A 25,403-nucleotide genomic window follows, 5' to 3' on the forward strand; every position below is an offset into this window, starting at 1 on the left:
GGTAATTGATTTCATGAGTGTTTTCCTGAAAATTTGAATGCTTGGTAATGGCATTGATTTCAGATATGAGCGATATCATGAATTGGGACATTGTCGTCAATTCTTCTAATAATTGGTTTGTTTGTAAGTTTGAGACAATAAAAATAAAGTGAAAATATTGAAAAAAGAATGTAGTAATTTTGACATTTATTCACAGTTGAACATTGTTGCATAGAGTTTTTAAAGTGAAATATCTTAGGTAACTTTTAATATTTTTGTAAAAAAAATTTTATAATTTTTGAGGGAAAAATTAGTTTTTTTTGTTAAAGATTTCTGAGATAATGTCAAACATTTCTGAAAATATCAAAAAAAATTTAATAATTTTGAGATTTATTCAGAGCTGAAATTTTGTACAGTAAAATATCTTCGGTTACTTTTAATATTTTTACATAATTTGTTTGTTTTTGGGGGAAAAATTTGTTTTTTTGTAAAAAATTTTTAGAGAAACATTTTTTTCCATCAATTCTTTTCTTTTGGGTTTGTTTGTAGGTAGGTTTGATAATAAAAAATAAACTGAGATATTAAAAAAAATTAATAAATTTGAGGTTTATTCAAATTTGAAAATTTAATATTTTTAATTTTAAGGGAAAAAATAATTTTTTTGTACAACAATTTGGTTTTCGTCAATTCTTCCTACAATTGCTTTCATTCTAGGCTAGACTTTTTAAAACGAAATATCTTCGATTACTTTTAATATTAAAAAAGGTAATAATTTTGAGATTTATTCACAGTTTAAAATTGTTGTATAGCGAGATATCTGCAATAATTTTTTATATTTTTATAAAAAAAATGTTCTTATTTTTTTGGAGAAAAAATTATATCATAATTAATTGTTAAATAAAAAGGGGTTGTCTGTAAAGTCAGTTTACTGACGATAGTTTAACGTGACAAGGTCATAAGAAAATACTGATGGATTGGTTGCATTTTTCAAAAGAAAATTTTAATTTTATTTGTTTGATAAATATTTTGTATGGATATAGAGCAGGAGGTAAATGGAATCGCAATTGAATAGGTCAAGTTACCTTTACACAAACGTGAAAAATGACGAAACATTTATCAAATTCATGAAAGATATATTCAATTCCGATTGTGCATCAGACGTTAATAAGTCAACAACACTAAGAGGCAACATCATCGATTTGACTTTTTCAAGACACATTACACTCGAAACACTCCCTTTCATTTCCTATTTCATTTCTTTTCCTATCATCGTCCTATTCTCAACAGAGAAATGGTTCATTGCTATGCACACAGGAAGAAGGCATATGCAAATACAAATATGTGAATTTATATACTTATGCGGATATGCATACATATACTATATGCTCGCTCAAGTAGGAGAGAGCCAGATGTCGAACGTTGCCGAACGCGGGGGCCGATTGTGCCTCTTTGTCGTTCGTTCCGCGCTCTCGCTTGCAGTTCACGCATGAGCAAGATGCATTTTTTGGTGCGTGCAGCCGGCTACATCGAATTATAAGACGTTATCACGTCAAAAATTTTGGAGGAAAATTTGTTTTTCATCAATACTTCTAACTATTAATTTGTTTGTAGGCTTGAGTATTCAAAAAAATATTAAAAATTTTGAGGTTTATTCAAAGCGGAACATTTTGGTACAGAGTTTTTTGAAGTGAAATATCTTCGGTTATTTTTAATATTTGTATAAACATTTTTTTTTTTTTAATTTTTTGAGGAAAATATTTTATTTTATTGTTAAACAATGCTAGGGAAAAATTTGTTTTTGCCATAAAAAAAGCCCCCAGATTTTTACTTATGTTTTTATTAATAGCTGAGACTATTCCTGTTATTTAAGTTTTTAATGGCGAAACTAAGTTCTCTGGAACTGAAAACTTGAAATTGAAGATCGGGCGAGCAGGGAAATTTAAACTAAATTTCTTCTTTCTTTCACCAATGTCATCCCTTACATCCTACGTAAATAAACACTTGCAACAAAAAGTAGTTTAACCCAAGTCCAGGCGATGCACGAAAAGCTCAATAACAACAAACAAAAAAATGAAAAATGTTGAAAAAGTATTAATTTAAAAGGCATACACACATACCTACGTATAGCGCAATTGAGCGTGTGCATGTGACAACGACAACGGTTTTGTTATCACATGCTATTTATATATAGGCATGCATGTACGTACGACCTCCAGCTGATTTCTGTAGGCAACAACTAAGCTTTTGTTGCATTTGTTTTTTTGTATACATTTACTACGGAACTGATTTGCGCATGCCTCACGAATGCTTTATATTTGTATTCCTTTTTTGCGTTGTCGTCTTCAATTTTTCCACTGATGTTTTTTTCTTCTTATTTTGCATGCTTTGCTCGTTTCCTTTTTGCGTGTTATTGTTTTACACTTTTTTTGTTGTTTTGAAAGCTTTTACTATTTTTACACACGACCACGCGCCTTCGCGTAGTCCTGGATGGATAGCTTCGACACTCCTGAATGGGTTGCACATGCCTTGGTAATGCACACATACATAGATACATACATACTTAGATATACTATTATGTAAATGCGAAAGTGTGTCTGTCGGTGTGAGGGGTGGTACACACACATACTATTGAAATTGAAGTAAACTGGATATTCGTAGAGCGGTGTAGAGGAGTGTGGTATTTGATTACTGGCACGTGGCATACAACAGTAGTCGAAGGCAAGCGAAAATTCATTCAAGTCATTCATTGCAATGACACAAACGAAATTGGGAAAAGAAGGGAAGAGGAGGGAAAAAGTAACACAAAAATCAACATCAAAATATTTAAGAGGCGGCAGTTTGACATACAGACATTGCTTTACGGAATACATACGAGTATGTATGTATGTATGTATGGATGTATTCATACGTGCGAGCATTTTTAAGTACTTTTTGTAGACCAAGATCTTTGATTACCTAAACTCAATGGTTACCAGAGAGTTATGCAATTTTAGTGACTAATGGAAAAATGGTGAAAGACTATGCATAGGGATATATGTAAAGGGTCTTTCAAAAGTGACGTCGCGATCTCAGTAGTGAATAATTCGTAGACGGTACCTTTTTATGCCATCTTTGACATTTGTCTAGTAGCCAGATGTACAATTTTACACGATAGACTAACACATGGAAATTACTGAAACTTATTATGGAAATAGTCGATCTTTAAAAACGGCATTTCACAAAATTCATGATTTTTTTTTTTTTTTTTTGTAAAAATAGTAGCCCAAATGAGTCGGCAATTAAAAAGTGAAAAATTTTAAGCAAGTGGTTCTGTCGATAATAGAAAAAGGCAGGTAGACTCGTAAACCAAAAACTGTACGTTCTTCTGAGAATATTGCTGCTGTAGCCCAAAGTGTTGCTGAATAACTTTCAACCATTCAAAATCGATACCTCGACGTTCTCAACAATTAAGCATTCATAAATCGACTGTTTGGTGAAGTTTGCCCATAGACGTGCTCATGATGAACATTTAAATGATGCCATTTTTCACTTATAATTAATAAGAGCCGTATTTTGAATAAAAATAGTAAAACCTGAAGGAATCTAAATTTTTACATGTTCTTTTTAGAAACAACATCTAGGAGCGTCTTTTGAAATACACCTCATATTTGCTTGTTTGTTGGGAGAAGAATTAAATTTCCGAAGTAATTGGGGAAAATATTATTTACACTGCTTTGTTTTCTCGAAAAAAGTGTCATGCACCCTGTGAAAGTGTTGCTTAGTAGTAGTAGTATATATTGCAAATAAAAGTAAACATACTAAATTTTGATAATTACTTATTCTGGTATTAACAAAAACAAAAAAATGTGTACAATAAAGTAACGACAATGGCATGTGCCGTCTGTCGATTTATTTTTCGTGCCAAATAATTTATCCGGTTTTCGATTTTTAAAACCAGTTAAACTCTTCTATTAAGTATTCTCTGTATCTAAAGGCGTATTTAATAAAGTGCAAAAGTTTATCTCTATGATATTTACTCTATTGAGAATCTTAATCAGTTGTGAATCAATTAATGTAAATTTTCCGAAGAAGACTTTTCTATATTCTCTTAAGGGGTCCCGGTGGTCTAGAACTCAAAAATTTAAGGTATTTTCAGGAACGTTTTTTTACAATAAAAAAATGAAAAATGATTATTAATTTTTTAGGCCTTTTATTTAATTTCTTTTACATATAAAAATTAAAACAAAAATTTCGTTTTTGATTTTTAATATTTAAAAAAATGGCGCTGAAGTTGACCGTCCCGAAAAATTGGACCTGGACGGTGTTGTCCATTTTGGCTCTTCTATTTATCTGAAACACGAAAACCGAAAAAATTATTAATCAGTATGACTGTAGCTATGTCCCGTACTAGCATTAAAAAAAAGAGTTGACAAAATGGCGCGGTTTTGAATTTGACGAAATAATTGAAATAATAATATGATTCTAGTACGGGCGATAGCCATTGATGTTGTGAACAACATATTAAAATTTCAGACGATTCGGGTGAATAGTTTTCTTTTTGACAATACCAGACCGAAAAGAGTTGTTTGGAGATAAATGAGCTTAAAATTGAGGTATAGGAGCGCGCGGGCTGTAGAAGCTATAATAGTGGGAATTTCCGCATGAAAATTTCTCAGTATATTTTAAGATACTATACATTCGAAATATCGAAAAAACATAAAACCGATTCTTTAATATTTCTAGACCACCGGGTCCCCTTAATATTGGGCAGCGCCCCAGGCAATGTGCTATGTTTTCCAGCTTACCCAAATTACGCATTGAGCAAGTTTTATTTTCTATGCCAAATCTGTTGTTATTTGAAATTACCATGTCACTTTTAGCCCTCATTATCCACATACTTGCGTCCAAGTCATATTTTTTTAAATAAACAAGACCTTTTGACCAGCCTAATTCTTTATATACCCTACTAATACTTAAGCCTTTTTGTATGTAGATACTTATACACATTCACCTCGCCTGGAGGTGGTTTGTTAAGAGCAATTTTGCATTTTCTATCCAGCTTTCTGTTTGTATACTAAATAAGTTCTTTAAATCCCTAATCCAGAAGACTTATTTCTTTATAACAATTTTTGACAGCTGCTTATTTCATATGGCAATAGGGGAACAAAAAATTCAACACTTCCACAAATATAATGAAATAGTTCGATTTACTTCCATTTTTTGTAAAAAAATTACAAAAAAATCATATAACTACAAGGTGAAGTCCAAAATTAACAAGATTGGCGTCATAAAAATGTTTTTGATGGCGCCATCTTTTTAATGAGTTAGTGGGTTGGAAGTTACATCCCTAGCTGACTTCCAGTGAAAGCTTGGTGACATTCGGTTCAGTGGAAGCGAAGTTATTGCATCTACAGTGTCAGTATGCTTGTGTCATCGGTACAAAAATGAGTTTCGAACAAAGAGCTAATATCAAATTTTGTTTTAAAGCCGGTAAAACGTTTACCGAAACATTTGAATTGATGAAAAAATTTACGCCGATGATTGTCTATCTCGTGCCAGAGTTCATGAGTGGTTTACACGTTTCAGAGATGGTTGTGAGGACATAAATGACAATGAAAATCAGTAATCACCGAAAACTCCATCGAAATTGTTCATAAGTTTATCGAAAATGAACCATTGCAATTCATGGAATCGGAGTTGAATATTTCCAAAACATTGATTTATTGCATTTTAACTGATTATTTGGGCTTTCGAAAGGACTGTGCACGTTTCATTCCGCACAAGTTAACTGAGGACCAAAAATTGCTCAGAATTCAACAGTCGAAAGACTTCATTAAAAAGGCGAGAAAAGACGAGAACTTCCTTTACAACATTGTAACTGGTGATGAAACGTGGTGTTTTCAACATGAACCTGAAACTAAGCGTCAAAGTGCCAAATGGAAGGCCAAAGACTAGCCACCACCCAAAAAAATCGCGTTTGAGAAGTCTGAAATGAAGTCGATGCTCATTTGTTCTTACAATTCCCAGGGAATTGTCTGCAAGGAGTTCTTGCCGATGGGCCAAACCGTCAATGCAATTTTCTATCTTGGTGTTTTGAAGCATTTGTTGCATCGCATTCGTCGAATTCGCCCTGAATACCGCGAAGGATGAAGTTGGCGCTTTTTGCATGATAATGCACCATCTCATCGATCCATCAACCTCTGTACCTCAAACTGTAAACTGGCCTGGTGTTGTCAAAAAAAAAAACTATTCACCCGAATCGTCTGAAATTTTAATATGTTGTTCACAACATCAATGGCTATCGCCCGTATTAGAATCATATTATTATTTCAATTATTATTTCAATTATATCGTATTTTTTTTATTAAAAAACTGAAAAAACACCGATTTTTAGAGTGTGAAATTTGTGCCATTTTGTAAATTTTCTTTTTTTACTAGTACTTTTTTATACTGGCTTTTGTGTTTCAGATAAATAGAAGAGCCAAAATGGACAACACCGTTCAGATCCAATTTTTCGGAAAGGGCAACTTCAGCGCCATTTTTAAAATGATTATAATTAAAAAAAGAAAATTTTCATTTGATTTTTGTATGTAAGCGAAGTTAATAGCTTAAAAAATTGAAATGTCGTTTTTCATTTTTTTGCTGTAAAAAAAATCCTGAAAATACCCTAAATTTTCAAGCTCTTGACCACCGGGGCCCCTTAATGAAGGAGAGGTTGCTAAACGTCCACGCCTAACAACAAATCTACCCGAATTCAAACTCACCGTGCCTGAACGCATACTCTAAGGGCACGTCCATGGACGCACTACATTAAAGTGTATACAAAATAGAAAGGGGAATTGCCTTCGAGGAATTTACACTAGGTATCCTTCCCAATATAGAAGGAGTTTTCAACAACCTCTACCCGGATACTGTTATCAGGATACTGGATCAGCCACTGCTAGAATTCCTTCAGCTATATTATTTCTTGAGAAAAAAAACTATCGGCTCTGAGATGGGGGAATCACTATTACTAGGTACGCAGTGAGGGGCGCTTCTCAGGGGGAGATCCTATTCCTAAGATTGCAAAGTACTGGCAGTAATGTCACGGCTTATGCGGAAGCACCTTCTAGATATGTGCGAACTATTACAAAACGGTCCATACATTATCGATAGCTGGGCCAGGGAGAATGAAGCCCCACAAACATGAAAATGCTAAATATTTATAAACAAATATGTATAAACCACCCGTATTCAAGGCCCTAACACTAAATGTCTCACACACTTGCTACAGAGGTAAAGCACCTCGGGATTATTCTTGACCCCGTAAACTTAACTGGAACCGAAACATCGAATACAGAGCATGAAAAGCAGTAACTGATCTGTACGCATTGAAAATGTTAAAGGTAAAAGAGGCAGGCGGCCGTCGTAGTCGAATGGGTTGGTGCGTGATTACCATTCGGAATTCACAGAGAGAACGTTGGTTCGAATCTCGGTGAAACCAAAATTAATAAAAACATTTTTCTAATAACGGTCACCCCTCGGCAGGCAATGGCAAACCTCCGAGTGTATTTCTGCCATGAAAAAGCTCCTCATAAAAATATCTGCCGTTTAGAGTCGGCTTGAAACTGTAGGTCCCTCCATTTGTGGAACAACATCAAGACGCACACCACAAATAGGAGGAGGAGCTCGGCCAAACACCCAAAAAAGGGTGTACGCGCCAATTATATATATATAATATAATATATAAAAGAGGTACCAAAAAACCGAGCATCGTACACTGTGGTTGTGAGGCCCTTTCTCGTCTACAGAGTCACTGGGAATTAATGTTGAAAAATAAGGTATCCGGAAAGGGTATACAGCACATATTCCATTCTTATTACAGTAGCACTGACTTCTACTCCCACGAAGGCTCTTGAAACTCAACTGGATCGTCTCTCCAAGATACCTCGGAACCCTTTCGGGAACTTATAGGCAAATATACTAACTACTCTGCAATTCTACTTTAAAAACTGTTTTTCCACATGAATACCAAAAAGATGTGAATGGAAGAGCATTAAGGACCTCAACCCAGAGCCAGTGGCAGTCTTCACTGACTCTTTAAGGCTAAACAATAGGATCCAGAGTGGCATTCGCCCTGAAGTTCTGCAGCTGAAACTAAGCCTACGATTACCTGACTACCGCAGTATCTCTCAGGCTGAGTTCATAACTACAAACTGGATCAAGCTAGATCAGAGATTCGTCCGTTGTAGCGCAACCGCTCACCATCTACTCTAAGAATCAAACTGCTATAAAATATTTTCAGTCGAATAATATTTCTTCCAAAGTAGAAATGAAATGTAGAGCTATTCTAAATGAACAGGCTAAGCCCACCAAGCGCGACGAACCTTTTTTGGATGATATCGATGACAATACTTAGGGCAACCTTAATCTATGCTGGCATTGGTAAAGAAGCCCTTTCCCGAAAGTCGGTTCTATATTATCGGAGGGACCTGGATGTATATTTATGTTACCAAAGACCGACACCCAAAACTGTATAGGGAATAGTTCGTGCTGATACAGCAATAACAACAGTCCTTCTCTGCATTATGGGCCTATTCTTGTTTGTAATTTGCGTCAGCGCAAAAGAAGAAGAGAAAAATTCAAGTACATATCTAATAAAACTCACTTCAAATTTTATATTTCAGTTCGGCAAACTATTTTTTCTGCGAATTTTGATAAATTTGTGTATTTTGGCACCTGCAAGTCCGCAACGCACCAACGATTGCGTCTATTAGTGGCTATAAATTAAACAACTTTGATAATTCACCACACACAATCAAATTTACCTGCAATATACGAAAATTACTGAATGTACAAAAGCAAAATTAATATTAGGGAGGCCCATAGCAAGAAGTACTTGCATCAGGCCATAGTGAGTGGGGTTGAAAATAATATTTTTCGCAACTTTTAAAAAAAAATGGTGGTATTTAAAAATGTAAATGAATTACTATATATATAATATAACTATATATTTAATATATAATGTCGAATCCCGAATGGGCTGACGCGCGACTACCACTCGGAATTCGGAATTTCGAATCTCCGTGAAACAACAAAATGAAAAAAAAAGTTATTTTTAATAGCGGTCGCCCCTCGTCAGGCAATGGCAAACCTACGAGTGTGTCTCTGCCATGAAAAAGCTGCTCAGAAAAAAGTACCTGCCGTTCGTCGTCGGCTAAAAACTGTGGGTCCCTCCATTGGTAGAACAACATCAACACGCACGCCACAAATAGGAGGGGGAGCTCGGCCAAGCACCCAAAAAAGGTCTAAACGTCAATTATATAATATTAAAGACATAGTCTGGTCAAATACTCATTTTTTTAGATATTTTTTAGGATTTTTGTTTTTACGAAAATAAATTGCAATTTGGTAGTATGTTAATATTGACACCAAATAGTATACAAAAACAATTAGTGTTTTTTTTTACATTTTTTTTTTTGTAGTAGGGTGGCACCAAATTAAGCGTCTGAAAAAAGATAGGTGGCTTACACACCCGCCCTACTACAAAAAAATATGTAAAAAAAAATTGTTTTTGTATACCATTTGATGTCAATAATAGCATACTATAAAATCAAAACGATCGCATTTTATTTTCTTAAAAAAAAAATAACTAAAAAATGTCTATAAAAAATTAGTATTTGACAAGACTACGTCCTTGAATATATTTCCTTACGAGTATTGAGCACCCCTGAAAAATTAGCCTCCAGCATTTTCTTCTAATTGATTTGAAAAATTACTGCATCTTGATAAATTTTTGTCTATAGGTAGTTTATTGGCTTTTCGTCTTAAATTACTCTAAAAATTCGTTCGAAATCTACACTTTATGTCATACAGTCTAGCAGCCAAAAATCAACCTACCCTAGTAAAAGCTAGAAACAATTAACGCAAAATGTTGTGAAAACCGCAAACGCATGTCTGTTATGAGGTGACAAAAATAGATTTACCCACAGAAAAAAAAAAATAAAATAAGTACAAAATATAAGCAAAGAAGTGTCTAAGTTCAGTTGAATACAAATTTTACGAGTGTTTTCACTAAAATGTGTAGACGGACGTTCGAAAGGCAAAAGTTCTTTTCTGCTGCCCATATTTTTTATTTTTGGATCATACTAAGGGCAAGCCAAACGAAATACATTTATGAAGTTCGAGCAAGTAGTTTTGGATTAAATGGACATATGTACTTCGAACTGAATGCTACCACGCGCGTTTTAAGAAAAAGTTATTTATGTACATGTAATATTTATCTTTCAAATCATTCTCTGCACCAAGATTTCTACTTATTAAAGAAACAGCAGAATTTTTTTTTACTGACGGATTTCACCCATTTAACATGCGAATCTACTTATCAAACAGATAATAGCTGCTTTCGATTCACCACTTCTTTGCTTGCTACAGAGCTCCGCCGCTCGCTAAGCGAAAACTTTCTAAGTGAAAGGAACAACAGTTCAAGCGCCTTTAGAAGTTTTCGATTCGTCACTTCTCTGCTGGTTATGTTTGGGCTCTGCTTACTTGAGGAAAAATCTGCACATGAAAGGAACAGCAAAGTTGTCCTGCAAGGTCCGCCATTAGCGAGTGGGTTATGCTTCATGAAATTGATATAACTCACTATATTGAACGCTGCCAATTTTTGTTTTCTGATATTAGTTTCACTACCAATAGTTATTAAGTGCTTTCAAGCAAATTTCTTTTTTGACAGCTCTTTTCCAAAATTTTACCTAAATATAGCTTTCTAGTAATATGCGATATGTTCTCCTTCTATTATGAAGGGGGTAAATATGTATGTATGGAATTCGTATAGAAAACGTATGAACCTTTTTGCAGGTTTTTCCTTTGTTTTATTTTTTATTTTATTTTTTGAATATAATTTTTATTGTGATTAATTTAAATAACTTCTTCCAGAAGCAGCTTTGTGCTTACATACAGTCGAACCTCAATAAGTCGAACTTCGATATCTCGAATATTTGATATCTCGAACCAAACTGCTTGGCAATAGCGTTTAGAGTGAGAATTGTGTGTTATTTTTACTTGATAACTCGAACTTCTATAAGTCGAATATCTTGATAACTCGAACAGAATATTTGGCGCCAGCTTTGATAAGTCGAATTTCCGGGGGAATCCCCTTATTACGTGTTGCTTATTTTATAGCAAACTGATGTCAGCAGTTGAGTTGCGGCACTGTTTAAGTCCACAGGTATTTTATTAGTAGTTCTTAGGCGAAAATAAACTCTGTTGACATGTCTTCAAAACGTTGTTTAAAAACTTTATCTATTGATGAAAAATTTAAACTAATAAAGGAAGTAGAAATGGGTGCGCGAAAAAAAGATGTAGCTGTAAAGTATGCTATTCCGGCAAATACAGTGTCAACTATTTTAAAAAATAAACAAACGGTTATTACTGCAATCGAAAGTGGTGGTGCAAGTGGGAGTTCAAAGAGACTAAAAAAGCCAACATACGTAAATGTGGACAAAGCAGTTTTAGAATGGTTTAAATCGGCAAGAACACGGAATTTGCCTATATCCGGAGGATTACTTAAAGAAAAAGCATTGGAATTTAGTCAAAAATTAGAACAACCGAATTTCAAGGCAAGCACTGGTTGGCTCGATAATTGGAAACGAAGGTAGTACATTCATAAAATAAATGTGCAAGCTGGCACCTAAAGTTACTTTTTTTTTCTAAGATCTGGTATATGTCATAAAAAGGCGTGTGGTGAGAGTAATAATGTAAGCGAAGAAGACTGTATGAAATGGCAACGTGATGTTTTACCTTATTTATTAGAAGGTTATCAAGCACGGGACGTATTCAATGCAGACGAGACGGGCTTATTCTTTAAATGTCTTCCAGATAACACCTCAACTCTTAAAAACCAGAAATGCCATGGAGGAAAGCACAGTAAACAGAGAGTTACGTTGATGATTGCCGCAAACATGGATGGATCAGAAAAATTGAAATTACTCTTGATAGGTAAAAGTAATCAACCCCGCTGTTTTAGAGGTGTTAAATGGTTACCTCTCGACTATAAAGCAAATTCAAAAGCGTGGATGACGAGAGCTTTTTTTGAAGAATGGCTTCTTAACTTAGACAAACAATTTGGAAAAGCCGGAAGAAATATTCTACTTTTTATTGACAACTGCCCAGCCCAACCTAAAGACATCCAACAGAGATTAAAGTTTATCAAACTTGCATTTTTTCCCCCGAATATGACATCAAAATTACAACCACTCGATCAAGGTGTCATACAAAATTTAAAATGTCATTATCGTCGCAGAATTTTAAAAAATACTATAAAATGCTTTGAAGTAAACAAAAATCTTAACATTACATTAATGGACTGTGTTGATGAAATAACTAATGCATGGAATATCGATGTTAAGCCTCAAACCATCTCTAATTGTTTTAGAAAAGCCGGCTTCGGTCAATATTCTGAATGGCAGGAAGAAGATGATATTCCTTTGGTTTTCATAAGCGAACGCATAAAAGAAAAGAGTAAGGAAGAAATTCAACTGCAGAATGAATATGAAGCTTGGCAAAATATCAAAAGTACAGAAGGTGTCACCTTTAATGATTTTATGCATGTGGATGACGATATTGTTACTTCAGAGTTTCCCACAGATGAAGATATTGTAGAGCTATTGGTCCCTAAATCCGAATTTGAGCATGATAGCGAAAGTGATATAGAAGATGATTTGCAAGATGATATGCTGCAACCAGTTTCAAACGAGCTAGTTGAAAATTCGTTCAAGATTTTGCGGTCATATTTAAAAACCAATGAACATACAACCGATTCTCTGTACAATGGTTTAAATAATATTGAAGCTTTTTTTGAAGATCAGAATAAAAAATCCTCTCGTCAATCCCAAATAACTGACTTTTTTACTTTAAACGAATGAAAGCTATACATCTATTCATACAATGTTATTAATTATGTATATATAATTTTAAAATATACACATACAATATTATATAGCAACTATACATAATTTGAAACATGTACTGTTTTATCAATAAAATTGTTTGCTACCCCTTGAGATTTATGGATTGTTTTATTTTTCCATCAGGTTTTATTTTCTTTATGGATTTTTATGTATGTATGTACATATGTATGTTATATTTGATAACTCGAAATCTTGATAGCTCGATTTTTTTTGTGGCATGTCATAGTTCGAGTTATCGAAGTTCGACTGTATTTCAGAAACTGTGAATCTACCCAGAACAGTTTCGGTATCTTTTCTAGCTGGAAGTTGGTAGGACCCGTCTGAAAACACATTAAGCTTATTGCCAACATTGGTATAAAAGGATAGATATTTGTTTTACGAAAAGTGTTATTTCAAGTAAAACAAAATCACACAATTTGCTATTTCGGATCCGATTTTAAAACGCGCGGTTTTCAGAACAAGCCTGTATAGCGCGGGAGGAGTCATGAAATTTTAGGATATTTATTATATGTAATTCCAGAAACCTGGGATCAATAATAATTATTAAATTTAATAAAGTTATATCCCGGGATTTCGGGATATTTTTTGGATGTAGCACCCGGTTTCAAAGAACGGGTGCAATTTCCAGAAGCTTCTAACAGAAAGTCTTCTCTAAAGTCATTCCTTATAAATAATAAATTTTTAGTAATTTTTTTTCGCTAGTTACAGAGTTATCGGACATATTTCTTATTAGTAACTGAAATATAATAATATTCACTTTTTATGGGGAAAGTGAGCGTGGTTATTAACGTATTTTGCCCAATTTCGGTACCAACCCAATGGTCAATGGTCAATGGATGTGTATTAAGATGAGATGAGATCCTAAAAATGTCTAAAGTTTTATTTGAGTTACTTTATGCATTGATGAACAGAAAAAAAACCAGTCCTTCCATTGTAAACAGCATTTTAAATACGAGGGGGGTTCAATAAGTACCCGTGTTAGAAATAGAGACATAATTTTTTTTAATTTTTTTTTTTAATTTTTTAACATAGTCCCCTTTTAGAAAGATACACTTCTCCCAATACTTAGGCCATTTTTTAACCCCTCCAAAAAATAGGATTTGTCGAAATATCCAAAATACGCCTCTGTCTCGGCGATGACAAAATTTGCAACAAAATTTTTTTCCGCGAGCCATTTCTTCATGTTAGGGAACAAAAAAAAATCGCAGGGAGCCAGATCGGGTGAATACGGGGGTGTGACAGCAATTCATAACGCAATTCATGCAGTTTGGCGGCGACAACTCTGGATGAATGTGCTGCTGCGTTATCGTGATCAAACAGCACCTTCTTTTTCGCCAAATGCGAATGTGTCTCCTTCAATTTTTTGTGAAACCGGTGCAATAACCTTGACCTTTCCGGCCGATGGGAATGTTTCCGCCTACTTCGGAGCAGATTCACCTGGAGAAATCCATTGGTTTGATTGTTGCTTAGTTTCCGGAGTGTAATGATGAATCCAGGTTTCAATAACGTTGACAACTCGACGCAAAAAACTCTTCGGATCTCGCTTAAATTGCTCCAAACATTGCTTCGAAGTTAACAGCCGCATCCGGTGGTTGTCCTTCGTGAGCAATTGCGGCACCCATCGGGCCGACAATTTTTTCATCGCCAACTAATGATCTAAAATATTAATTGCCGTTCCGGTCGACACACCTATGGCCTCTATTAGCGGTCAGCGAGAATCACGTCGTCGACTTTTTTAATGATTTCCACTCCATATCAAACACGAATGTTCGCCCATGTTTAAATTCGTTGAACCAATACCTGTATCTAACTGTGGTCATAGCGAAGCGTCCCCATAAACAGCATCCAATTTTACTTTTATCTCCTCGCATTCTTCCCATCCAACAACAAAAAGCGAATTGCCGAACGATGCTGCCCATTTTCCATCTTAGCGAAAATCACGAAACACGTCTTACTCGAATAGCTGTGAAATCCAAACTAACCCATCAATCAGCCTGAAATTCGTTTTGCCGTCGTTTTATAGTTGGCAACATACGATGCTAATACCAACTTTCCTCAGAAACGCCATCTGTTATCAAACACGGGTACTTATTTAACCGCTCTCGTATGTATTTTTGTACATGTTAGTTGTCTATTTCGATTCCTTGAGGCTGTTGCAGACAACCGTTATGGAAGTCATAACACCCTGATGAAATAATGCTTACGCGTATAAAAAATAATAAATATCTTGTATAAAAAATAATAAATATCTAAATATTTGAAAATTAAAAAGTGTTCAGTGTATATACATATTCATGTATATATACGTGAGTGTATGTACATATTTACACATGAATTTAAATATAGAATATAATCAGATTTGTGTAGTTCTCAAACCATTCTATAGGCATGGGCACTCACCTAATTTGAAATTTCTCTGCTTCTTTTTTTAATGGGTGTTCAAAAGTTGTGTATAGATTGAAGTAGAGGAATGCTCGAAAAAGCTTAGGTGCATACATATGTATATATGTACATATGTATATGTATGTACATACATATATGTATGTATACGAATTTCAACATTACCACTCTTCTTGCATACATTTTTCAGTTTGTAGACATTTTCGTTTTGCTGTATTTTTGCGTCTGATTTTGTTTTTAATGTTTTTGCAAGAGTTCTTTCTATTTATAAAACAATGAGATCACTGCTGAGATTTTTTTTTGTACTGCAACTGTGAACACGCATACATACAAAGTATATGCATACCATATGTACATATAGACACGAGTCTGGCTGTACAAAGGTATAGTCTATGGGTACTAGAGCCGCGCGGCATTGATGCTATAGGAAGACACTTGAAATTTTGTTTTCATATTTTCGATTTATTTATTGCACAAATGAATATTTAGTATGTCTGTTTGCATGTCTACAAATACATATATACAGTGGCTCACAGCTTATTTTATGCAGTGCATAGTCTCAAATCCCAAGCTTTATAACTACAAAACTAAGAAGAATTTGAAAAAGAAATTGGTACCATTAAAAAGATAAAAAACTCAAATTTAACAAAATAACTTCATTTATTGTGAAAATATATATTTAAATAACTTTAAACTACGAAAACCAAAAATACTGGTTAATTTCAGGTCACAGCTTATTTTATGCAGTTACTTATAATTATAAAAAACTTAATATTAAACATAATTTGAAGTATTTTTAATATTTGGTATGATAACCCTTGTTGTCTATAACAGATTTAAGGCGATTTTGCATTGATGTCACCAGTTTTTTTGTAATATCTGGCGAAATATTCGTCCACTCCGTTTTCAGCGCCTCCTTTAGGTCGTTTTTGTTAGAAATCTTATGTTTCCGGATATTAGTTTCTAGTATAGACCACAAGTTTTCAATGACATTCAAGTCTGGCGACTGTGGCGGCGGCGTCATCAAGTGAGGACAGTTATATATTAGCCAGCTTTGTACAATACCCGCTTTATGCTTTGGATCGTTATCCTGATAAAATCGAAAATCTGATTTTATACCCAGATCCTCGGCACTCTGCAACAAATTATCCTTCAGAATCTGTAGGTATTTAAATTTGTCCATTGTTGTCTCAATAAATGTCAACCTCCCAGTACCAGCAGCCGTCATGCAGGCCCAAACCAAGACGCTGCCACCGCCATGTTTCATTGTCGGTTTCAAATTTTCTTTATTGAGTTCCTTATTTGGTTTTCGCCAAACATAGGACATCCCATCCGAGCCGAATATGTTGAATTTCGATTCATCTGCGAAAATAACAGAATTCCAGTACTCTGACGTCTCTGAAACATGCTCATTGGCAAATCTAAGTCGGCAAAGTCTATTTTTTGGGCTGATAAAAGGTCTTTTACGTGCTACTCGGCCATGAAAATCGTGTTTGCGCAGAATACGGCGAACAGTTTCCACACTACATTGTTTACCGAGGTCAGATTGAACTGCAGAGGTCAGTTTCGGAGCCGAGAGTCGTGGATTAGCTTTTATCCTTCTTACAATAGTTCGCTCATCAGTGTCACTGAAAATTTTGTTTGGTGGTTCCCTGCCCTTATTATGTACACGATTTTCATGGACGAAGCGCTCGATGATTTTTTGTACTGTAGGGGCGTTAATGTTAACTATTTCTGCTATTTTTCGCTGCGATTGGCCGTTTTTGAAATGGTGAATAACCAATTCACGTTGACCTATCGTTGTTCGCGGACCCATTTTATTAATCACATTAATTGACACTTCAAATACTAAAATCAAACTAAAAAGCGAATACAAAGTAATTTTATAAATAAGCGATGATATTACATACGCCTACTACTCTTAAATAACGTAATATTTAAGTACCGTTGTACAAAGAAGCGACTGCATAAAATAAGCTGTGACCTGAAATTATGCAGTATTTTTGATTTTGGTTGTTTTATGTTATTTAAATACATATTTTCACAATAAATGAAATTATTTTTCTAAACTTGAGTTTTTTATCTTTTTAATGGTCCCAATTTCTTTTTCATATTCTTCTTAGTTTTGTAGTTATAAAGCTTGGGATTTGAGACTATGCACTGCATAAAATAAGCTGTGAGCCACTGTATATATATATATATATATATATATATATGTATTTATGTACATACGTTAGCTCTATGTAAGCAAAGGGTATTTTAATAGGTGTGTAGGTCTTTTTTAAGCAGAGTTCATCTGCCAACTGTCGGTTTTTCATTTAATTGTTTCAAAATTTCAGCTCGTCAGACTGAATGGTTTTGTTAAAAAGTTAAATTTTGGCATTTAGTCACTCAAAAGACTTAAGCCAAAATTGGGTCCAGTCACTTGAGCGTGCCGATATTAAAGCTGCCACAACCACAAGTAGTAATTTTTGTGTAAATTTCTTAATAATAGCCGATAGTTTTAGCTACTATGTATATTTCTAATAAATAAATAAATAAATTGGCGCCTACATCCTTGAACAAAGTTTAGGTGAATTTTCTTTTCTGAGTTGAGTGCCTTTATGTTGTTTCACAAATGAGAAGCCCTACAGCCGCCTCCGAATAACAAATGATTTTTATTTCATGGTAGAAATACACTCCAAGGTATGTCGAAAAGCGCCCATACGAGGGCGGTTCAATAAGTACAGTGTTTGATGATAAAGGGCGTTTCTGAGGGAAGTTGGTGTTAACATCGTGTGTTGCTAATTATCAAAAGACGGCAAAACAAATTTCAAATTAATTGATAGGTTAGTTTGGATTTGACAGCTATTCGAGTAAGACGTGTTTCGTGATTTTCGCTAAAATGGAAAAGAGCAGTATCGTTCGGTAATTCGCTGTTTGTTTTTGGATGGAGAAAAATGTGAGGAGATAAAAGCAAAGTTGGATGTTGTCTATGGCGACGCTTCGCCATCTATGACCACACTTAGATATTGGTTCTACGAATTTAAGCTTCGCTTCATATTTCGTAAGCATCATTAGGCCCAGCAGCTGCTATCCACTATTGTCGTAGAGTCATTTAAGCACTTATTAAAGACCAAAAGCTAATTTCACTATGCAAATATATTTGTTTATGAGTCTAATTAGTTCTATTTATATATATATATATTTTTTTTTAAATTTATTTATTTATGCTACATGGTTCTAATTGGGTGGTAAAATGATTTCGTTTTTTGTTAGAGGAGCTGAAGAGATTGCAATTTCTGGTCTAAATTCTGTGAGGTTGTTTTACGCTGTATTTTGTTTTTATTGTAAACCTTTTAATTAAATTAATGTTGCTTGAATTTTTTTGTTGGTGTTCATAATTCAAAAATATATACTTTTGAATGTACTTACATTTAAGTTTTTTTGAAAATGATAAATAAAAAATTGCACACATCTTCTTTTGAATAAAAGATCACATTAATAAGCTAGAGCCACGGAATATTCTGGCGGATTTATTTTTTCTCGAGAAAAAAGTCCTTCAATTCTAAACTCACGAGCAGGAGATTTTTCTCCAAAGTATTCTTCTTGTTCCTTATTGGCGCAATAAACGCTTACGTGATTTTGGCCGAGTCGTCGACGCCAGTTGAAAACACCAAGTGAAACCAAGTTCTTTTCTACCGATGATGTCAATATCATCTTCATATGTCAACAATTGTACGCTCTTATAAAAAATTGTGCCATAGCGATTAAATTCTGCTGCTCGCACGATCTTTTCTAACATCGGATTAAAGAAGTCACACGACAGCGATTCACCCGTCTGAAACCTCGTTTGGTATCAAACGGCTCGGAGAGGTCCTTCCGAATTCTGACGGCGCTACTGGTATTGTGAAACTTTATCTTGCATAGTCGTATTAGTTTTGCGGGGATACCAAATACAGACATCGCGCCATATACATGGGTAACTCCTAACTCCCAAAGTAATAGCAATAGGAAGTTCGAATTTCGAAACAGCTGAATTCTGCATATTTGGCAGCTCTTAGTGATGTGAATTTTGTGAAAATTTAAATTGTACCAAATAAAGTAGATAAAAAAGTAAATACAATTGTTAATCAATGCTTGGTATAGCTTTTCGAATGGTAGCAGAGAATGAAACTGCTGAGTTGGAGCGCCAGGCACGCTAAAAAAATACTCGCTTGATTTGCCACAGTACTTGTGGATACTATAAATACATATTTTCTGGAAGTGAAAATTCATTTTCCATCCCTACAAGTTAAGAAGTACTATAGACTTGTACAGTTCACCCCATCGGAAGATTTATAATTTCCAGATCTGCTTTTCAATTATTTGTAACATTTGTAAACTTGACAGCTACAGTATACAAACAGACAAATAATGGAGCGCGTAAAGGTCAAAATAGAGATTTTCATCACTTGAAATATTTTTTTTTTTAATTAGCAAAAAAGTTATTCAAAAACAAAATTGGATGATACATTTTGCACCACCTGGTATTTGAATGAGGTGCTTGGAATGCATATGTAGCCAAATAAACAACCCACTTTGTGTTTGCTTATTTTAGAACAGAACAGAGGAAACCTTATAGAATCAATTTCTATAACTTCAAATTTTATAGATCTTCAAATAATTCTAATAAAAACTGAGCAAAAAGTTCAATTAAGATTAATTTGTTTTATTACTGCCCTAACTAAAAAACGCTAAAAAAAAGAACTAACGGAAATATTGATTATTAGTACTAAAACATTTATGTTCTTATTCTCCTTTACAAAGGGTAGGCACATTTTTGGTTGTTTAAGGGGGGAGTCTGGTTTATAATGTCAAAAACATCAATTTTTTTTCGTTTTAAGCGATTTCTAATATATTTCAGAATATTCACACAAAGTTACAGAGCCTAATTCTCAATATTTCCGTAGATACAAAGCCAAAGGTAGGTGAGCGTTAGGTAGTTACGCTGTGACCGGACAGCTATGGTACAAACTTTATCTTCTTTTCTCGACTTTTCATTTATATGATTTCTTTGAATTGGCGTACATGAATGAAAAAAACTAATGAACCTTTTGAAATGAATCATAGCTTGTTCCCTTCAGTATTGAAATCTCTTCTATTTGAACTAACAAAATAGATAAAAAAAAAATTTTCAAGATTTTTATACCAAGTTGAAGTGAATTTTTTTTATAGAAAAGCATTTTTTTCTTTAAAACCTCCAAAAAGTTTAAATTTTGGAATTTCTCTCAGTTTTCTTAGTTCATCTAGAATAAAAAATCATGATAATTAGAAATCCATTTGAATTTTTTGCTTTAGATAATAATTACGAGCTGTATCTTATACGCCAGTTGGAAACTCCAGCGTTGCAGCGCTCTACTAATTTCTATGTTAAACATTTTTTTCAACTTGTTTTAACCAGTACAAAAATTTTTTATACTTTTTAAATGTTCATTAAAAGATAGGAAAAACTTTGCAGTGCTAAATTAATTTTTTCCTAAAAAACAAAAATCGCAATGAGACGCAATTTTTAGACCTCATAAACCGCCTCCTTGCTGCCTTTTTAAAATTCTTATGCGGTTCAAAGATTTTGTTGCATCATATTACCGAGTCACTCTAGTTAACTTTTGTTGGCAGTTTTTGACCTAAAATAATTTTTTATATTGTCATTTTATTTTATTTTATTGTTTTCTATTTAAAAGTTTAAATTCTTATTCTTTTGTGCACTGCTCCCCTCATTTTGCTGGCCATCACGTTTGGAAGAGCCATCCCTTCCTCCTTTTTCCCATTCGTCATACCTACTTTTTCCAATTTCTTGTCGGCGAAGTTCATTAGTGATAAAGGAAAGGGAGAAGATAAAATTATATAAGAATTTTTATTCATGATAAGAGGGAAGGGAATAGCAATAAATCTACCAGGGAGTTTCTATTCAGAACTGGATTCAGGGCATATTATATGCGAATAATATGGCGAAGATGTATATTGGACTAAACACAAATAGGAGGTGCGCGTCTTGATGTTGCTCCACAAATGCTGGGATGCCTCATCCGAATGGCAGATGTATTTTTATGAGGAGTTTTTTCATAGCAGAAGTACACTCAGAGGTTTGCCATTGTCTGTCGAGCGACAACCTTTTCCATCAGTTGGTGTTTCTTGCCCACAGTGGGTTTCGAACCCGCTTTTTTATACTTTTTTTAAAGATATGTACTTAAAAACTTTAGTCTAGGCTAATCCGCTAAATAACCCTGAAGGGCTGCAGCAACAAATTAGTCAAAAATGCACCGAACAGTTTTCGAAAGAGTTCGAATATCTTTCAAACACAGATGTCGTGCCTCCTAGGAAATGGAGGGAATACACTTAGAGCATCTTATGTAACTTTTTTTTTTTGCTTGTACATTATAAATAAATAGATATTTGCAAATAAAGGTTTCAGAAAAGAGTAACTTGTTATATGTATCTCCAAAACATGAGCCAGCAAATGTTTATTACGGCTTTTTGCTTTCTACATGTCGGCTAGCCAAAGATTTGGTCTGACGTAGAACTGTCTTGGAAACTAAAGTTATTAAATTTAAGGGCAAATCTCTATACTTTCCTACACTTTTCTGTAAGATATTTGAAGGACGCTGTTTCCATCAAGATACAAAAACGCTTGAATTTCATGTAAATGCAAAAAAAAACGCCACTCATAATGAAGTACCCTTTTTCTGGTGCCAATAGCATGTCTTGCGGGAGCAATGGGGTTCGGGAAGGTGCTTGATTATGTGTGGGCAAACTAAAGCAAGAGTAATCTAAATATGTACGATTTGGGTTTTGCGAGACTGCAAATAAATAAATATGCATACGTACATATGTATATACATACATGCATACATATGTATTTATTATATATTAATAAGTATTTGTGGTTTATAATTGATTGAGGCGGCTTGGAGGCGCCTGCACACTAGTTGAATATTTCTTTTTGTTTTATTTATTAAGCTACATGCATACACACACATACACACACACACATTCATTGTAATAGGTATGTAACAAGTGCAAGATAGTTGCAACCGGGTCAAACAGGGGGCTTTGGTAATCTAACTATAAACATACATATGCATGTGTGTGCATACGTATGTATGTGCATATGTGTGTATGCTTGTATTATTTGAATTATTAAATTCTAAGGTTAATATGTGAATCTATTTATAGATGGAAAGCTACATTTCCTCTTTTATTTGTAATCTTGCAAAAAAATATTTAAGGGGGGAGTAAGGGATAAACGCTAAAAAAAACGCTTTTTTCATGAATTTATTGTAGCGAAACGGTTCAAGTCAGTTTATTAAAAGTTGTTGCATATTATAAAGTAACATTTCAAGAATATTTGATAAAATTTTCATGTAAAAATATTGCAAAATGAGCGAATGAGAGCACATTTACGTAGACGTCTTTTCAAAAATACATTTTGCAGTAGTCAGCATATCTCAGCGTAGAATCATTTGAAATCAAAAAAATCGAATAATTTAGTTAAAGTATGAGTTAAACTTCCCCCCAACGTTTATTTTGACGATTTATTTTCATTTTCAGCCATTTGGTAGTCGTTTGATTTTTGACGAAAAAATGCCGCCATTTTGTAGGTGTAAAACCACCTTAATATAAAAAAAAAATGGCGAAAAAAAAACGTTGTGGGGAGGTTTTTTATATGTAAAATATATGTGCAAAATTTCAAAAGGATCGGTTGAGTAGTTTTCAAATGCCAATGACTACGCACTTTAAAAAAGAAGGTTCGAGAAAACCGCGTTTAAAGTTTGTAACGGACTACGCGCGCAACTGCTGCGTCTCGGCAGATGTTTGAGGCGGCTCGGCTTTATGCTCTATAACTTAAAAAGTTTTGCTCGGATTGACTTAAAATTTTAACACGGTATTTTTGAAATGTTTTACTACAATAACATGCAAAAAAAAAAAAAAATCGATTTTTATCCCTTAGAAATGTTAGGAAACTGTTTCGGTAATAAGACTCTAAATAAAACAGCCACTTACATGTGGCATGAACGCTTCAGAAGGGATCATGAGTCCATCGACGATGACGAACATAGTGGCGGATATCGAAAACTGATGAAAAGATCAATAAAGTGAGAGAAAAGTTGGTCAATAGTCGCATATTAACTATTAGAAAGCTGGTAGAAGACTTATACGTTGCAGGGCGTTGTAGTTAAAGATTTTAGGTTTGCGGCGTGTTGTTGCAAAGCTGGTCGCAAAGGACCTGAATTTCATACAAAAAAGGGAACGCTTTGATATGATTTCCAAGTTTGAATCAGACCCAACATTCATCTAACGTATCATTATTGGAGAGGAGACGTGGGTTTATGAATGCGACATGCAATCCAGGCGATCGACGTCGTTTTCAGTCAGAAAGGAAAGAGGTGCTCACGGTTTTTGTGAATTGAAACGGTATTATGTGCCATGAATTTTCGCCAGAAGGTCAAACAGTTACTAAGGACTATTATTTGGGAGTTATGAGACGTTTACCTAAAGCTATTCGCCAAGAAAGGAAGGGTTCGGAGGAAAACAACTTGTGGATTTTACACCTTGATAACGCACCGTCGCGCAGTACCATCATTATCCGTAAATTTTTGACGAAGAACGAAACGAATACCATCCAACAGTAATGCAATTTATCTGATATGGCTCCCTGCGATTTTTTTTTCTCTTCTGATTCTGATCGCGTCAAAAAACCTCCACGGGGAACGCGTTTTAACAGCCGAAAGATGTAATGAACAAATAGGAGACGATTCTGATGGCTTTGCTGAAAACAGAGTTCCAAAAATGCTTTGAGAGCTGCATCAAACGCTGGCATAAAAGCATTGATGGGGAGCACTTTGAAGGCGATAATATCACTTTTGTGGAATAAAGTTTTATTTTGAATTTTCTGAATAAATTTCTCTGAATGAAACCAGACGTTTACTGACTACTCTTCAGTCGAATTCGTTTTTGAAATGATTTTTGTTTTAATAATCACCTTTCAAAACAGTTACTAAGATAATGAACTCTTGTAGATTAGAGGTTTACCGTTTTCATGGAAATGGTCAAACTTATCGGAAAGATCCAGTCTGGTTAATTGAACACTGCATGCTTAATCCACATCAAAGTATCTCACTCTGTACTAAATTCAAATTTCTATGCGAGGAATGTATTTTAAGTTACTTACAAAGAAAGTTGTAACGTAAACTTTAATAAGAACCTAAAAGTCTGTCGTGACTTATATAGCATAGAAGGCTTTAGTGGCACTGTTTGTCTGGATTATTCTGTCTGAAAATACATTAATTGTAGCTTTTTACTTTGACCAGAATATATTGAAGCGGTCGATTTAATTGAAACATGAAGATTCTTACAAATCGAACCACATCAAGGAGATCGATCTTAAGTTTAATTAGTTTTGTCAAAGGAATAATTTTACTAGACAACGCTTTCATAGACTAATTTTGTACAATGGACAGTACGCACATATGTATGTATATACACAACATTCGATAGAAGTCTGCAGGGCACATTTGTAAGTATATCTTTAGACGATCAAGCGTCCAGTACGACCAAACTTATTAAGGAGTGATAGATACTCATCAGCCTACAACAGCAAAAAACACAGCTATTCTGTATAGAATCGACTACTTATAGAATCGAATGCAATGAGGTCACCAAGGAGCTGCCAAGAGAATGATCAGAAAATGTTTTTATGGAATCTTGGAACTGTTGTGTCTTTAAGTGGTCATTTTCTCTTGGTCTTTGACAAATCGTGTATCAAGGATGTTTTAGCATTAACTGGTGATAATATTGTTCTAGAAATAATTTAAAAAAGTTATGTAACGCAGCTAATGAAGATGGGACATTAGGGGAATAAATCCACACTCCATAAATCCAGCTGAATCTGCTGCTAATTTTCACCATAAAAAGTTGAAAGTTTCAACAAAATTACAGAAATTGTTAATATGAAGTTAAGCACAGTAGGAGATATTATTTGACGATACAAAAAATGGTCTATTAAAGCAACCTGCTTAGCCAAAGAACCTAAATCAGAGAGAACAAAATATTATTGTGCGAAAAATAAAGCCCAAC

The 25,403-nt window shown here is 34.3% G+C and overlaps 2 protein-coding genes across 2 annotated transcripts in view; one reads left to right on the top strand and one right to left on the bottom strand.

Annotated features, from left to right (window-relative positions):
• LOC129237339 (ataxin-1) overlaps positions 1-25,403 on the bottom strand; it is a 56,995-nt gene that overhangs the window by 23,399 nt on the left and 8,193 nt on the right. The gene's annotated exons all lie outside the window — the stretch shown is intronic.
• LOC129238248 (tigger transposable element-derived protein 4-like) lies at positions 11,224-12,863 on the top strand. The gene is made up of 3 exons (XM_054873288.1): positions 11,224-11,593; positions 11,654-11,937; positions 12,379-12,863. Exons 1-3 carry the CDS (start codon positions 11,280-11,282, stop codon positions 12,861-12,863), a joined length of 1,083 nt encoding a protein of 360 aa, XP_054729263.1. The 5' UTR covers positions 11,224-11,279.

This window comes from Anastrepha obliqua, chromosome 2 (assembly GCF_027943255.1).
Source record: "Anastrepha obliqua isolate idAnaObli1 chromosome 2, idAnaObli1_1.0, whole genome shotgun sequence".
NCBI classification, from domain to species: Eukaryota; Metazoa; Arthropoda; class Insecta; order Diptera; family Tephritidae; genus Anastrepha; species Anastrepha obliqua.

Excerpts from the sequence above, each read along its gene's own strand:
- LOC129238248 (XM_054873288.1), top strand. The coding sequence starts at position 11,280 with ATGGGTGCGCGAAAAAAAGATGTAGCTGTAAAGTATGCTATTCCGGCA. Across the intron at positions 11,594-11,653 it reads CTCGATAATTGGAAACGAAG|ATCTGGTATATGTCATAAAA; the intron begins GTAGTACATTCA and ends TTTTTTTCTAAG. Across the intron at positions 11,938-12,378 it reads ATTGAAATTACTCTTGATAG|CCGGCTTCGGTCAATATTCT; the intron begins GTAAAAGTAATC and ends GTTTTAGAAAAG.